Below are 17,534 nucleotides of genomic sequence, written 5' to 3'. Positions count from 1 at the left end.
AAACGCCCCCTGGCCGCTCGCATCATACGTCATCTCCGCTATTTATTAGATTAATCGAGTAAATCGAACGGCGTATGAACTGCTCGCTATTCTTGTGGTTTCATTTTCCTACCGCAATCATGCGAGCAGTTCTGGCTAAAAGACCAGACTCTGGCGTCATCGACCCAACTGACGTGGTCGATGACGCTGCTCTCTTAATTATGCACACCCTTAATATGCCCGTTTTGACCGTTTGGCACGCCTGCGTTCGGATCTCCACTCCCCGTTTTTAAGCACCTTCCCCTGTTACCACCCACAAACGCCTCATTCTGTCACTCAAATTAGCAGGCATTCGCTATTTTGCGAGCAAACGATTTTCGACCGCACTGACTGGTTCGCGCATGCGGACTAAAACCCATATGCATGCGCAGATGTGCGAACATCACTCGGAGCAAACGAGCGGCCGCTTACGAGCGGCTCCGAATGAGACCCACTGTACACTGTAAATGATGCATATTAAAGATGGTTCAGTTCTAATTATGCCCTCTATATAGACTGGCCACACCCAAGCATTTGGAAACCCCCCTTTAAAAATTCTGTGTTTGCCACTGGGGGGTGAGACTAAACACTACACAAAAGAGGGCGGATCTAAGCACCATGTGACGATCAAAATAAAAACATTGCCATGTCACCATCGACTACGGTGGTAAATCATCAATTGTTGCTAACCATTGATGGTTGATGGCCATCCCTAATGATATGTAACTCCAAATACACCAGACATCAAACTTTGGGACTGATTCAGAGATGGACGCTATGCCGATGTTTATACAGTTGAGCGATTATCGGTGGTCTGCGCATGCGTCTATGTCGCACTGTGCAAACATCAAGGGCTCAATTCAGACCCGCTCGCTAGATGCGTACGCTCGCTCCCAGCGTATGCAAATTCGGCTAAGTGACGGCATGGCAGGTGATCGCACGGCAAGACATAAGCACGCCCACTATGTATTGGCATGCGATCGCTTTGTGTATGCAGATGCCCACCAACCTGTCTTAAGACGCCCACTTGCGCACATCATCTCCAGGAAGTGTATGCAACCATCGGTACATCGGGTACCACCGGATGCATTTGCAGCGCTTGAGGTTGACTGTACCCTCCCGCAAGCACTTCAGTGTAAAATTCAACCAGGTGACATGTACTATGATGCTGCCTGTTAATTATGCACGCCTCTGAAACGGCGTTGAGACACTCAGGCACGCCTGCGTTCACATCTACACTCCCCCGTTTCTAGTGGCCAGCCCCTGTCACCACCCACAAACGGCTTCTCCTGTCACTCACCTTGCTGGGCTGTCTATGCTCGGCAAGCGAGCGTTTCCCGGTCCCTCGCACTGGTTCGTGCTCACGCACTGCGGCCCAGCTACGAGTGAATGCTTCCTAGCAAGCGGGTCTGAATTGAGCCCCAAGTTTGATTACGGATGTCACCAGCAGTGAGAATTTACTTGCTAAGTTATTACCACGCAGGGATTGTTTTTTGGCGACAACGGGGAGGTGGCGACTCAAGCGCTGGCGGGTTGTGACCATTTTCGGGGCATGCCACTGATCCCACACGTAGTCAAAATGGCTCTGACGCCTAAGTTCCTGCGCCCGTTCTGCGTGACCATTGGGTTACTCAGAAGGTTGACTGATCTACGACCGCCTTTGTGCGCAGCCGCTTGGATTCGCGAAGCTGCCGGTGGGCGTCTCAATACAATTCTCGATGGCTGCGACATTTGCATATTATCACACAGCTGCTGCTTAGATATTCGCAGCTGCGGCGGCATTATCACCCATCTATGACTCAGGCCCTTGTTACATTTAAGACTGAATTCCACATTGGCCCTATAAAATTTACAGGTCCCACTTAATTTAGTTTAAGTAAATATCTGATCGTCCTTAATTTACATGGGCGGATCAGGTTCTAAAGATTCGCCAGTCAGCAAGACACTGCCGTAAGATTCTCTGGCGCCTATTTAACAACTAAGGTAAATTACCGGCTGAATTTTTAGTTTATTATGACCGTGATACTAACGAATAATACATTGGTATTTACCAATACTTACCCCTCCAGCGAAGTCCTCCTCCTCGGCGAGGTCCTCCGCTGGGCTGCTGGCAGCCTAACGCTGCCAGCGCCGGGTGCTGGTGTAATGTGCATGCGCGGCGGTCCGTCTGTGCATAACATGGAGACCCGGCAGTGCCTGGAAGGTTTCGCTGGAGCCGGAAAGGCACCGCCGGGTCTCCATTGCCAACAATAGGGACGGCATCGCGCTCGCCATCTAAAAGATGGCGAGAGCGATGCTTGACAAACAGTGGTAATCTTAGATTACTGCTGTTTGTTAAATCCAGGAAGAGTGGCATAACCACTTTAACGAGCACTAAAGGGGTTATGCATCGTTGGTAAATAGGGGCCTCTGGGCCTGATTCAGACCCGTTCACTATATATGTGCGCTCGCAAGCGGCCCAATGTTCTGCGTACGCGCATGCGCACGCTTCGTTTTGCGCGTGCGCGAACTACTCACTGCGATCGCATACCGCTCGCTCGCCCTGCAAAGACAGCCCAGTGTAATGAGTGACAGGAGAGGCCGTTTGTGGGTTGTAACAGGGTCAGTCCAGTAAAAACGGGGGGTTGGCGATGCGAATGCAGGCGTGCCTGAGTGTTTCAACGCCGTTTCAGAGGCGTGCATAATTAACAGGCAGCGTCATAGTACATGTCACTTGGCTTTTTTTTACACTGAAATGCTCGCAGAGCTTGCGGCAGGGTAAGGCTACCACAAGCACTGCGTTCGCATCCGATGGTCCTCGATGTACCAATGTTTTCATACACTTCCTGGAGATGACGTGTGCCAGTGGGCGTCTCTACATACGCTAAGGGGTGTCTGCATACGCAGAGCGATCGCTCGCAGAGCCAAAGTGGGTGTGCTTATGCCTTGGCGAGTGATCGCATCCCATGACGTCAATTTGGAAAATTTGCATTCGCTCAGTGCGAGCGATTGCATCTAGCAAGCGGGTCTGAATCAGGCCCTCTGTCAGTAAGTATGGGGAAGCTGGACTAATAGGGTTCATATTGTTGCATGACCTTTGCAGGATGTACCTATAATCAAAGTACCCAAGTACCAAATTTTAATCCTATTAAAATTTTGCAAAGCACTGATTGACTCCCCCGTCGGGCTTAAAACTTGTTTTCCTCATTATAAGAGAAAATACTGTTTTGTTATGCTATAGAAGAAAGCTAATTTTGCTTTTATAAATCTGGAAAACATCCAGGAATGCTTAATGCAATTGCAGTGAAAAAAAAAAAAAATTCAATAGTTTAGGTGAGCGCAGCTAATGAGTTACCAGTGGCCTTGCTCCGACACTGAGGTAATATTCATGTTAACCTTCACACAGAAGCAACTAACATTTATTGTACTATCAATTCAATCAATCTTGTGCTTGTTTTCAGAGGGAATGATAAGGAAACAGGCTGCATAACACAATGCAGGTCACTCGCAGCACTAAAGTCCTCTCCACCTTTAAAGGTCCCGGATTCCTCGTGAGAATAGCAGAAGAGTCCTGCTGGAGAATGATCGTGACACCAGCAAGATACTCGCCCTTACTGCTGTCATAAGCAGAGGGAAGACTACAGCTGCACCCTAGGAAATTGTGTTAATCAACAGCAGCAGCAGGGATTGCCTGGACGTTTAGGAGTATAGATCGGTATACAGCGAACTACAGACAAAGAATCTGCTCATCTGCTAAAAACTACTGTATCACAATGCAGTGACAAGCGTGGAAATTAAGGGCTGCTTTCCAGCAAAGCTGACACCGCAGTTCTATAGGCAATGAACGGAAGCCGGTACAGAATTGTTTCTATGTAGAAGTCAATGGCTTGCCAGGCTGCACTGTAGAAAGTAACATCAGCCGTCAGCAAGATGATTACGGAGCCACAATTCACCCCTCATGTGAAGTCCGTACACTGCAGTCCAATTAGCAGCTGAGTCGACTAATTAGAAGTTATGAAAGAAGATATATATATATTTTTCGCCATTTTAAAACAATTCTGAATCTTCTGCAATCTTGTGGGGGGATAAATCAATGGATTAATTTTACTACAAAAAGTTTTCTTTTTTTTTTTTTTTTTTTTTTTGATGGGGCTCATCAAAACCCCAGATCTCTGCAAATAAAATAATAATTTGTAGGTCAGTTGCTTTGGAAAAACAAAAAACTTTCTGGTCTGTCTTACGGCTGTATTTTACCTAGCCACCCCCCTGCAGTTGAAAAAGTTGGTATGGCGATGGCGGAGAAGTGCGACTTTGTCGTTAATATGTATGGGTATGACCTAGGCGGCCACTTTGTGGATTTTAAGCCTTTAGGTTTTGGGGCCAACGGGCAGGTCCTGTCTGCCACCGACAGCAAGACCTCACGAAAGGTGGCGGTGAAGAAGATCACCATCAGCGACTGTCGCGGCATGAAGCACGCCTTGCGGGAAGTTAAGATAATCCGGCACCTTAACCATGACAATATCGTGAAGGTTCACACTGTGTTGGGACCTAGAGGGGCTGATCTCCAAGGAGACATCATCAGGTACAATGTGGTGTATATTGTGCAGGAACACATGGAGACGGATCTGGCCCGGCTGCTGGAACAGGGTCCGCTGAGTGAGGATCATGCCAAGCTTTTCATGTATCAGCTTCTACGCGGACTGAAGTACATCCACTCAGCCAATGTTCTCCACAGGGACCTGAAGCCGGCCAACATCTTCATCAGTACAGAGGACCTCGTACTAAAAATCGGTGACTTTGGGCTGGCCAGAATCGTGGACCAGCATTACTCACACAAGGTATTTTTGCTATTAATCTCATATAACAATAAATTATGCAATTATTAAAGTTATGAGCGCTAGAGTGGCACCTGTAAAAATATGTTTTAGTTATAAAAGTTTTATAAAACACTGAAATGTTTATGCTATTTTTTTAGTATATATTGGTGGATTCGGTGGTTGCCATACACAGCCTAATTATCACTGATGGTATTCAGATCATTCCTATTCTCTTATACATCTTGCCCAATCTCTCCCTAACTTATACCTCCGGATGGTGCGAGTTTCCTTCTCCGGGCAGATCTTTTTCTGCTGCTGGAATAGAAGCCTGTTTTGTGCAGCATGAATGAAGTCCAGGTCATAGGTCAGTTGTTTTCAAGACACGTTAACGCCCGAGCTGGGCGCGCCTGGCGCACCGCTATCGATGACATCACTATGGCGGGCGACGTAGCACGTGTTCCTGACGTCCACCTCTAATCTCCGCCACTTTTCGTGCACTGGCGGCACTTTCTCAAGGAATCATCCTTGAGAAAGTGCACGAAACGCATTGGCGATTAGAGATAGTTTCCTGGAACATGTGCTACTTTGCCCGCCAGAGTGATGTCATAAACAGAGGTGCGCCGTGGTCAGACGATTCCGGCTCGCATGTTAAACTTCTTCACTTAATAACAACTTGACCCGGACTTTGCGCTGCACAAATCAGGCTTGTTTTGGTATATGTACACATATAGGTAGATATGGCGGCAGGTATATATATATATATATATATATATATATATATATATATATATATATATGTGTGTGTGTGTATATATAAAATATGAGCCATATAAATAAGTGGTCAATAGGTAGATATGAGATTTATGCACAGCTTTAAGATTATAGTTATATGTTACTTAGATAAATAGATTGAAATATGCATACATTAAAAACCATAGCAAATGAGAGATGGCAGACACATTCCTGACATGTGGGGATGAGTGGGCATCTTCATTTCAGCAGCCTAGTGCCAGGGCACACAGCAGTAAGTTCAGGTATGGAAATTCCTTGAGTGCATTTGTGGAAAATGTGAATGGACTTTGGCATCTATAGATGTGTAACATTTCTTGGCATCTGGGGAATCTGTGTATGTGACCACACTGCGAGCCTCCATGCCTGTCACAGCATTGTTAAACTGGAATGTGCCAGGGCATTAAGATGCAGATAGTAACTGACAGTTATACATCACTAAAGGTTCTAGAATCCTCACACTGCTGAGAACCTGAACTGGACTGCAGGAGAGAGCAAGCGCCAGCCAGACAGTTTAATGGTCATTGACAATTAACATTTTCTGATTCAAAATATATTAATAAGATAGAAATGTATAAAGCATGAATTATTGCAGCCATACTAAGTGCCAGGCAGAGACCTGTGCAGGCTGTCAGTATACAGTCCACTGGATTTTCTGTTACTATTTTTTCATCAGGAGGGGGCAGCCTGGTTGGCACAGTGGGAGGAGTGGTGTGACACAGGGGGCGGTACAATAGGCGTGGTGTGGCATAGGAGGCAGTGTTGGTGGGGCGGTGGCGCAATTGCATCATAGCCACGCCTCCTGCTATACAATGCAGAGATTACCAGCAGTGTACAGCGGAGGGCGTGGCTACGATGACACGATTCAGGGCCTGATTCAGCAAGGATCGCTATTCTGCTTATACACACGCAACGCAGTTGCTAATATCAACGGTGATATGCAAATGTTTGCATTCGCATTGCGATCGAAGCCTAACATAAGGACGCCCACTTCCCCCTACTCACATCCGTATACTGTAGCTAAACAATCGGTAACATCGGGTAACATCGGACCCATACATTACAGTTAAAGCTGATCAGACCCCATTCAGGAATTGCTTACTTCAGCGCACGCCATGAGGCCTCAGACACATCTGGTATTGCAGTGGCTAATTTATGCACATGTTGAAACGCACTGGTACACCTGCGTTCACCCGACCCCCCCCATCACCACCCCCAAACGGCACTTCCTGTCAATCACTCTGCCATGGGTCTGCGTAGACTCTGCGATCGCTGTCCTGATCGCAGCATCTGGTTCGCGCGTGCGTACTGCGATGCGTGAGCATGCGCAGTGCAAATGAATGGACCGATTGCGTGCATCTAAGCAACTGCTTTCCTTGTTGAATCAGCCCTCCAGTGCAAATCATGTTATCTGCCATCCAAACCGCCCACTGCACACGGTAAGTAGCTAGGTGCGGGTGATGGCCGGCTCTGGAAAAATTGCCCACTTTTCAAGGTGCTGGGAACGCCACCCAATTTTCAGGAGCCTCCCGGACGTTTCGGGTGCGGGGGAGTAGACAAGTATGAGATATATGCGTTTGACTAACACTATTCACTGGCCAGATATGCTGGGGCTAAAGCTTCTGAACCCTGCAGCCCGTGGAGAATCGCCCAGGACTCAGTGACGGCCCACTATGGACTGGGCCAATCACAACTGACCTAGGAACAATTTCAGCAACAAATTGTTTAAATCTGGTACCAAACGCCCGCTCTACCTGAATGTTAGCTGCTGTCCTTAATGTGCATTGCTTATTCACTTTTTATTACATGTTATTATTTCATTGAGTTGGATTGAGTGATGGGCAACCTGACATACTTAAGGGCCACTTGTGCAGCCCTCCAACCTTCAAAAGGGCGGCATAGTTTATTAATTTCTTAGTGAAGGTGGCTGTTTGCTAAAATAAAATATTTAAAGATCTTTCAGACTATGGAATCCTCTATTACTCAGCAGCAGGTACTGCACCAATGCATTGGGTCTGAGGAATAGGTCCAATACATCTGCGATGGTTTGGGACAATTTCCCATTTTGCAGACGATTGGGGGGAAAAAAATCGGTAATGTATGTGGTACACCAATTTCCAATTCTGACCAAAAAACGATCGGAATCGATAAATCAGGCTGTACAACATGTTGGATTTCACCGAGCAGTCAGGGCTGTAGATTGCCAGGGTATGGTAACGATCAGCCGATTTGCCGACCGTTACTAGTAAAATGATGGGCCTCTCACGATTGGCAGATCTGTTATTTGCTATAAATGATCTACAAATCACTGAAACCTATCTGTAATGTATGGGCGCATATTGGTGGATGGGAGAATTGTGAGTAAAAAACGCATGCGTGCGTTATCCATCACCGCTATCACTGCTGCTTGGTGGCACCATCTGTGGAGGTGACACCTAAATAACAGAACAGCTCTGAGATTTTGGTGTCACTCGGTGTGGCCTGCACCCCCCCTAGTGACGCCACTGGAGTGACTATTTATTGTGTATATGTGCGTGTCTGTATGTGTGTGACTGTGTATGTGTATATGAGTGTGACTCTGTGTATATGTGTGTGACTGTGTGTGTGTATATGTGTGTGACTGTGTATGTGTATATGTGTGTGACTGTATGTGTATAAGTGTGTGACTGTGTATGTGTATATGTGTGTGACTGTGTATGTGTGTGACTCTGTGTTTGTGTATATGTGTGTGACTGTGCATGTGTATATGTGTGTGACTGTGTATGTGTATATGTGTGTGACTCTATGTGTATATGTGTGTGACTGTGTATATGTGTGTGACTCTGTGCATGTGTATATGAGTGTGACTGTGTGTGTATATGTGTATGACTGTGTGTGTATATGTGTGTGACTGTGTATGTGTATATGTGTGTGACTCTGTATGTGTATATGTGTGTGACTCTGTGTATGTGTATATGTGTGTGACTGTATGTGTATTTGAGTGTGACTCTGTGTGTATACGTGTGTGACTGTGTGTGTGTACATGTGTGTGACTGTGTATATGTGTGTGACTGTATGTGTATAAGTCTGTGACTGTGTATGTGTATATGTGTGTGACTGTGTATGTGTATATGTGTGTGACTCTGTGTTTGTGTATATGTGTGTGACTGTGTATGTGTATATGTGTGTGACTCTGTGTATATGTATGTGATTGTGTATATGTATATGTGTGTGTCTCTATGTGTATATGTGTGTGACTGTGTATGTGTATATGTGTGTAACTGTATGTGTGTGACTGTGTATGTGTATATGTGTGTGACTCTATGTGTATATGTGTGTGACTGTATATGTGTGTGACTGTGTATGTGTATATGTGTGTGACTGTTCATGTGTATATGAGTGTGACTCTGTGTGTATATGTGTGTGACTGTGTATGTGTATATGTGTGTGACTGTGTATATGTGTATATGTGTGTGACTGTGCATGTGTGTATGAGTGTGACTCTGTGTGTATATGTGTGTGACTGTGTATATGTGTGTGACTGTGTATGTGTATATGTGTGTAACTCTGTGTTTGTGTATATGTGTGTGACTGTATGTGTATATGTGTGTGACTGTGTATGTGTACATGTGTGTGACTGTGTATATGTGTGTGACTGTATGTGTATAAGTCTGTGACTGTGTATGTGTATATGTGTGTGACTGTGTATGTGTATATGTGTGTGACTCTGTGTATGTGTATATGTATGTGATTGTGTATATGTATATGTGTGTGTCTCTATGTGTATATGTGTGTGACTGTGTATGTGTATATGTGTGTAACTGTATGTGTGTGACTGTGTATGTGTATATGTGTGTGACTCTATGTGTATATGTGTGTGACTGTATATGTGTGTGACTGTGTATGTGTATATGTGTGTGACTGTTCATGTGTATATGAGTGTGACTCTGTGTGTATATGTGTGTGACTGTGTATGTGTATTTGTGTGTGACTGTGTATATGTGTATATGTGTGTGACTGTGCATGTGTGTATGAGTGTGACTCTGTGTGTATATGTGTGTGACTGTGTATATGTGTGTGACTGTGTATGTGTATATGTGTGTAACTCTGTGTTTGTGTATATGTGTGTGACTGTGTATGTGTATATGTGTGTGACTGTGTATGTGTATATGTGTGTGACTCTGTGTTTATATGTGTGTGACTGTGTATGTATAAATGTGTGGGACTGTGTGTGTATATGTGTGTGACTGTGTATATGTATACGTGTATGACTGTATGTGTATATGTGTGACTGTATGTGTGTGACTGTGTATATGTGTGTGACTGTATGTGTGTGACTCTGTGTATGTGTATATGTGTGTGACTGTATGTGTGTGACTGTGTATATGTGTGCTAACATACTGCCGTGATTCGCGGGTGTATGGCGGAGCCCAATGCCGTGAATTGCCCGTCCCCATCAGAAGCCTGCCTGATGCTGCAAGTCTGCAAAAACAGGTTAGTGTGTGTGTTGCTGCGTGCTCTCTGTCCCTTCCTCTCTCTGTCTCCCTATCTCTCTTCCCTCCTGTCCTTTCTCCCTCTCTCCCTCTCTGTCAATTGGTTCCCTCTAACAGCACTCTCCCGATAGAAGACCATAGGGTAACGCCATCTTCGCATCGCATTTCAGGGCTTGGTGTATATGAGAAATGTGGTCAAATCCGCTTTTTTGGGGGTTTGACTGCATTTCTACCTTTGATGCATCCTGCCCCTTGTCTCTCCCTCCCTCCTTCTCTCTCTCTAACGCCCCACTCAAAATCCTGCGTTTGCCCCTGGCAGTGTACTAGATCATGTCAGCTATGCTGCCGGCAGTCAGTTCCCAGCAGTGTCGCAGACATGATATAGTATGCTGCCATCTTGCCGGTCAGTGGAGAGATCGGAGAAAAGGTAAGGGGCATAGAAGTCACTGCGTGAGGCCATGGCAATTTTATTGATGGGGCCCCCACAAGCCTTAATCCTTAATCCGGTATGTGTATATGTGTGCAGCTGTATGTGTGTGACTGTGTATGTGTGAGACTGTATGTGTGTAACTCTATGTGTATATGTGTGTTACTGTATGTGTGTGACTGTATATGTGTGTGACACTGTGTATGTGTATATGTGTGTGACTCTGTGTATATGTGTGTGACTTTATATGTATGTGTGCGACTCTGTATATGTGTGTGACTCTTTATATGTATGTGTGCGACTGTATGTGGGTGACTCTTTATGTGTATGTGTGTTACTGTATGTGTATGACTCTATATATGTGTATGACTCTATGTATGTGTGTGACTGTATGTGACTCTTTATGTGTATGTGTGTGACTGTGTGTGACTCTATGTATGTGTATTTGTGCGTGACTGTATGTGTTTGTCTCTGTATGTGTATATGTGCATGACTATGTGTATATGTGCATGACTGTATGTGTGTGTCTCTGTGTATGTGTATATGTGCATGACTGTATGTGTGTGTATGTGTATATGTGCATGACTGTATGAGTGTGTCTGTATGTATGTGTATATGTGCATGACTGTATGAGTGTGTCTCTATGTATGTGTATATGTGCATGACTGTATGTGTGTGTCTCTATGTATGTGTATATATGCGTGACTGTATGTGTGTCTATGTAGGTGTATATGTACATGAGTGTATGTGTGTGACTATGTATGTGTATATGTGCGTGACTGTATGTGTGTCTATGTAGGTGTATATGTGCATGAGTGTATGTGTGTGTCTCTGTGTAGGTGTATATGTGTGTGTCTCTGTAGGTGTATATGTGCTTGACTGTATGTGTGTGTCTCTGTGGACAGGATGCATGGCGCATTGCAATTTGAATGTGATTCATCCCACCACTCATCGCAAGCATATGCTTGAAGAAAATCACAAAGGATAAGCTCTCCCGATAAGATCTGTCCTTTGCGGCAGAAGGATTTCCAGGTTTAGGACCCGGGAGTCCTTCTGCGCATGCGTCAAGTGACCCACGTGCCGCGGGGGGTGCTGAGAGGAATCCGATTGTATCCCTCTCATGGGGAATTGCGAATAGAAGCCTATAGGTTTGTATCGGATAACGCTATTTAAAGATGACGTTCGCGACTGCATCCGATTCAGCTGTGTGACTCATGGCTATGCTCATCTTTCATGTGTACACTTACGCCACGCACACGAGGAACCAATCTCCGCGTCCCAAATATTGCAATTTAGGGCCCCCAGACTTGAGTGCCTCGGGCCCCCACAAGCCTTAAGTGCATTTTATAGTCAATGTGCCATAGTGTTTTTTTCTACCATATCACAAAAATATATTGCTCATTATATATCAGCTCTATGCATTTAAATAATTAATAATTCATATGTAACTAAATAATATAATCTAAGTGTGTATAAAGCACAACACTAACATTCCACCATCTGCATGGAGAAGGGTTTTATAGTGATTGGAAGTTCTCTCCGCCCTTCACCCAGATTCATTCCCTGTTCCAAAAATAGGTGTTCAGTCATAAATGTGTGTGAGCGATGGTTCAAAGGCATTAAACACATGGGTTATTACCAGCCATACGCAATGCAACAAGGAGAAGGCAGAAAGCAGTAAGGAAAAGTAAGTGAGAAAAATCAAGGACAGAGGAACCTTCTTACAGCAAGTCATGTACAGGAGGGAAGATTGCTGATGTAAGGAAAAAGCACAATTAGGAACAGACAAATTTAAGTTTTTTTCCCCTTGTGTAGAAAACATCCATATTTTGTATTTATATATATATATAACCTGTATACCACTCATAGGGCCTGATTTATAGTTGTTCATTATTGCACTGACGCTGCATCTTTGTAAGGAGCAATGAATGCAGGTGCACACTCAGGGCCTCATTCAGACCCGGTCGCTAAGAAGTGTTCACTCGTAGCTGGTGATGTTTCGCATTGTGCGCAGGCGTATGCATCGCAGTGCGCGTGCGCGATCTAGTCCGAGCGGTCGGGAAGCGTACGATCGCCGAGCATAGACAGCCCAGCAGAGTGAATGACAGGACAAGCCATTTGTTGGTGGTAACCAGGGCTGGCTACTAGAAACGGGGGAGTGGAGGTGCGAACGCAGGCGAGCCTGAGTGTCTTAACACCGTTTCAGAGGCAGCGTCATAGGACACGTCACCTGGTTGTATTTCACACTGAAGTGCTTGCGGTAGGGTATGGTCAACCTCGAGCGCTGCTAATGCATCCGATGTACCGATGGTTGCATACACTTCCTGGAGATGGCGTGCGCAAGTGGGCGTCTTAAGACAGGCTGGTGGGCGTCTGCAGGGCCGGCTCCAGGGTTCGGAGCACCCTCTGCCGGCCCTCAAGATGGCGCCCTAACATCGCGCACAGCTTCGATATGCGCGCGACCGAATTTGGGACGTGGCCTAATTACCATAGGCCAAGCCCCCTATGTGACGTTATTTGGAGGCGTGCCCGCATGGCACGCCTCCAAATTACTTCGGGCTGGGGGTAAAGCCCAGCACTCCGTCACTGGCTGGGCTTCCTCCAGCCCTCTCCCGTCAGTGAACGGTTGCCGCGCTTCTCCCGTCAGTGAACGGTTGCCGCGCGCATGTGCGCGACATCCATTTACTCTTCGGGGGTCCGGCACCGCTGTACAGCTGCGGCGGTGGGGGTCCCCAGCCTCCCGATTTGACCACCCGCGGGCCACTTCGGGATGCTGGGGAGGGGTGCCGCCCCTCTACGGGTGGCGCCCCTGTGCGACCGCACTGGTCGAACCCCCCTAGAGCCGGCCCTGGGCGTCTGCATACACAAAGTGATAGCACGCCAGGACATAGTGGGCATGCTTATGCCTTGCCGTTGCGATCGCCTGCCTTGCCGTCACTTAGCTCAAGCGAGCGGATCTGAATCGAGCCCTCAGTACTAAGGGCCTGAATCAGCAGCTTACGCGATTGCAACTACCTACGCACTGTGATTACGGACGCACAGAGGAATCCATCGCAGAGTGAGTGACAGGCTGTGAGCGTTTGGGGGTGGTGATGGGGGAGTGGTTGGAGAAACGCAGGTGTGCCTGTCCATTTAAAACTGTTGCATGGGCGTGCATAAATTAGCATAAATTAGCCACTGCGATTACATACACAGCCTGAGTACTCACTGCGTGCGACCGAGACTTTACTTACCTGCTGTAATTGTGCATGATGGGCCGTTGTGCGTTGATGGTACCGATGTATACGCAGGAGTGCGAGGTAGTACGGATGTGAGAGAGCAGCAGTGGGCGTCTCTATGCTGGCTGAGCTGTGGCAGGCATTAGCATATTTTCGTTTTCGTAGCTGCTTTCCGTACGAAATTGCAGCTTCAACTGCGATTCGTACTGAATCAGGCCCTAAGAACAATGGCCCTCATTCAGACCCACTTGCAAGCGGGCGCACGTACGTTAGGCGTACGTACAAAAATATTTAAATTCAATGGCTCGCTCGTATTTTCGTTCGCATCTAAAATTCCTCCCTAAACTCTGACGACCCCTCCTCTAACTAACGAGCGTACGAAATAGCGAGCGTACATCCCCGAAATGGCTTGAAAGGAACGCACGCACACGTATAAACAGGAAGTGGCCTTGTCAGATGTCGATTACCTGCTCCTTTATTCTGCCTACCTCCATCAATCGTATCATGGCAATCAATGTATCAATTAGCTTAATTGTTTGTTTTTTTTCAACACAATGCAAGAAACTTTACTCTTGTCCGTGTTTGTGTTTACCCGCAGAATACGTACGGATGAAACATTCGCTTTTATTGTTCAAAAAACATGTGAACCACAATTAAACAATTGTACTATTGCTGTGGATCCCCGCATATTTCCCTGGGTTCATTTCTTTATTTAAATTTGCTTACGCATGTCACTGCATCAAGCCTATCCTAACTCTCCAGAGATTTCTGGCCCTGTCGAACACATGACTCATACACTAACCAATAAAATTGCTCCTGTTAATTTCCAAAATACATTAGCCAATCAGAAAATTTTTACACACTTTATCAAAAATGATTTTTAAGAAAAACACCATTGCCATCATGAGAGCCTCCGCATTCACCAGGCGTGAGCTGCTGGTGCTTACGGAGGTCATGGATCGCCGGATCACCAGCCAGCCTCAACCCATGACCAACCGGCAGAAGCGCTCCGCGTATGCGGAGGTACGGTCCCGCCTGCGGTCCTTCGGCTCACGCCGAAACATCGGGCAGCTGGAGCGCAGGTGGTCCGACCTGCAACGGCGAATGCCCCGCTTGCTGGCATGCTTTCGCATGCAGATCCTGGCAAGTAAGTGTTATGTATTGTGGTTTTCATGTTTGTGTTTGTGGGGCAAACTGCGTGTGCATGTTTTCCTGTCTGTTCTATTTATTATTTGTACTCATATCTGCGTGTGCATGTTTTCCTGTCTGTTCTATTTATTATTTGTACTCATATCTGCGTGTGCATGTTTTCCTGTCTGTTCTATTTATTATTTGTACTCATATCTGCGTCTGCATGTTTTCCTGTCTGTTCTATTTATTATTTGTACTCATATCTGCGTCTGCATGTTTTCCTGTCTGTTCTATTTATTATTTGTACTCATATCTGCGTCTGCATGTTTTCCTGTCTGTTCTATTTATTATTTGTACTCATATCTGCGTGTGCATGTTTTCCTGTCTGTTCTATTTATTATTTGTACTCATATCTGCGTCTGCATGTTTTCCTGTCTGTTCTATTTATTATTTGTACTCATATCTGCGTCTGCATGTTTTCCTGTCTGTTCTATTTATTATTTGTACTCATATCTGCGTCTGCATGTTTTCCTGTCTGTTCTATTTATTATTTGTACTCATATCTGCGTGTGCATGTTTTCCTGTCTGTTCTATTTATTATTTGTACTCATATCTGCGTGTGCATGTTTTCCTGTCTGTTCTATTTATTATTTGTACTCATATCTGCGTGTGCATGTTTTTCTGTCTGTTCTATTTATTATTTGTACTCATATCTGCGTGTGCATGTTTTCCTGTCTGTTCTATTTATTATTTGTACTCATATCTGCGTGTGCATGTTTTCCTGTCTGTTCTATTTATTATTTGTACTCATATCTGCGTGTGCATGTTTTCCTGTCTGTTCTATTTATTATTGGTACTCATATCTGCGTCTGCATGTTTTCCCTCTTTTTCTGAATTTTTAATTCTACTGCTTTTTTTTTTGGTTTTATTTTTTATTATTTTTTTTTTTTTTGTTTGTTTGCCCGGATTTGTCCATAAACTAAACGCAATTTATTTGACATATTTTAGGGGGACAGCCAAGACTCCGCCGTCAACGTCGGCGTTCCCGCCCACTCTCCCCAACCCCCAGCCAACACTCCACCCCAAATCTTTCCCCTATTCCCCACTCCTCCCCATCCTTCCCAGACCCTCTCCCGGAAATGTCGGGCCTCCTTCCCCTCCGTCCCACTTCCCCCTCTCCTCCACCCACCCCTCTTCCAATTACCCCCTCCCCGGAGTCCAGCATAACTCCGCCCCATTCTTTGGGGAATGACGGATCCTCCGAGGAGGATCATGGAGGTTTGGCCGGAGCTCCCGATTTGTTTCCCGGTATATTTTTTATTTATTTTTTTTAAAGCACAAACTGTTTGTATGTAATCATGTGTCGTGCCTTTCTTCGTGTTTTTGTGGCTTGACTTTTGTTGATTGTGAAGGTTTGCCTTTACCTCTTCCTGGTGATTTAAGCATACACATATCATACCTGTGGGAATTTGTACCTAGGTCTTGTATTTTTGCCAGCCCACCCTTTTTATTTCTGTTTTTGGGTTTAGGAGTGATTTGGTTTTTTTTTTATGTTTTTCTGTGGAGTCCCTATTGTTGTATTAACCCACACACTTTTCTCACCCACAGAGGAACAGAGGCGTCGGCAAGAGGTGGCGGATGTTGTGGGGCAGATGCGCCACCATGTAATCGGCCTACTGGTGGCCCTCTACCGGCTGTCTGGCCTCCTTCGGCATTAGATTTTTTTTTTTTGTTCTATTTTCCAAATAAATTTATTAAGACAAATATACGTTGTGGCTCATTTTTAAAAACCAAAACCAAGATAGTTTAGCCTGACATAAGTTCCTGCAAGGATTTCCCTTTTTTAAAAGTTAGATTGTGTTTTGTCTTTGTATGTCAAACAGACACCAGAAACACATAACAGTAACAATGTCATTTCCCTTTTTGGGTGTAGTGTCAATTTCAGATTTCTACATTTTCCAGGTTCCTACTTGGTGCGCAAGCTGCTTAGGCCAATCTTACAAATCCCAAGGTTGGGCCAGGCTTCCTTTTGGTGTGGATTGGGAAGCTGAAAACATATTTCAGTTTTGCTCAACTGGCGTCAGTACTGGTTTACCCCTTAGTCAAATGTAACTTGTGTTAACCTGGTTACACTTGCTGTTAACGTCCCAAAAAAGGAAGACCATTTCACTCTTCAAACATTTATTGACAACATAACAGAGAAAACAAAGTGGTAACTCCCAAAAAAAATACACAGTGATAAATTCAAATACAACACATACCAAGAAATAATTAAATAAAAACACAAAATCAAGAACTGGTTGACGAAGGACCATGCCAACATGATTCCACAAACATGGCGTTGCGATATGGGTTCAAGAATATATGCCCAAAAGGACCAGATCCAGGTTTGGTAAGGGTAGCAGGAAGTAGTGAGCGTTGGAGTGCCAAAGATTATGTGAACAAACAGAAGATGGTGAGAAAAATAAAAATAAATTAGATGTTCGCCAAAAAACACAAACACATTAGGTATAAACACTGGAGTTTTGTTCAAACTTACCTAAAAAATCTGGCCACCACATCATCGCGTATGGCCCCCCCACATACTGACCTTCGACCAACCTCGGGGGGGCCATCCTCAGGTAAGGCATCCTCTGGCTGCATTGGGACACCACTCCTTATGGCAATGTTGTGAAATATCCCA

At 45.3% G+C, this 17,534-nt stretch overlaps 1 protein-coding gene across 1 annotated transcript in view; it reads left to right on the top strand.

Annotated features, from left to right (window-relative positions):
* Window positions 1–4,201: 4,201 nt before the first annotated feature.
* The window catches only part of MAPK4 (mitogen-activated protein kinase 4), a 65,820-nt gene continuing 52,487 nt past the window's right edge, over window positions 4,202–17,534 (top strand). Inside the window, exon 1 of the mRNA XM_088464679.1 lies at window positions 4,202–4,835. Within this exon, the coding sequence (XP_088320805.1) occupies window positions 4,284–4,835 (552 nt within the window). The 5' untranslated portion in view covers window positions 4,202–4,283. The remainder of the gene's footprint in view (window positions 4,836–17,534) is intronic.

Source organism: Taudactylus pleione, unplaced genomic scaffold (assembly GCF_031769625.1).
Source record: "Taudactylus pleione unplaced genomic scaffold, aTauple2 ptg001750l, whole genome shotgun sequence".
Classification (NCBI taxonomy): Eukaryota; Metazoa; Chordata; class Amphibia; order Anura; family Myobatrachidae; genus Taudactylus; species Taudactylus pleione.
This window is presented reverse-complemented; position numbering and strand designations above follow the sequence as displayed.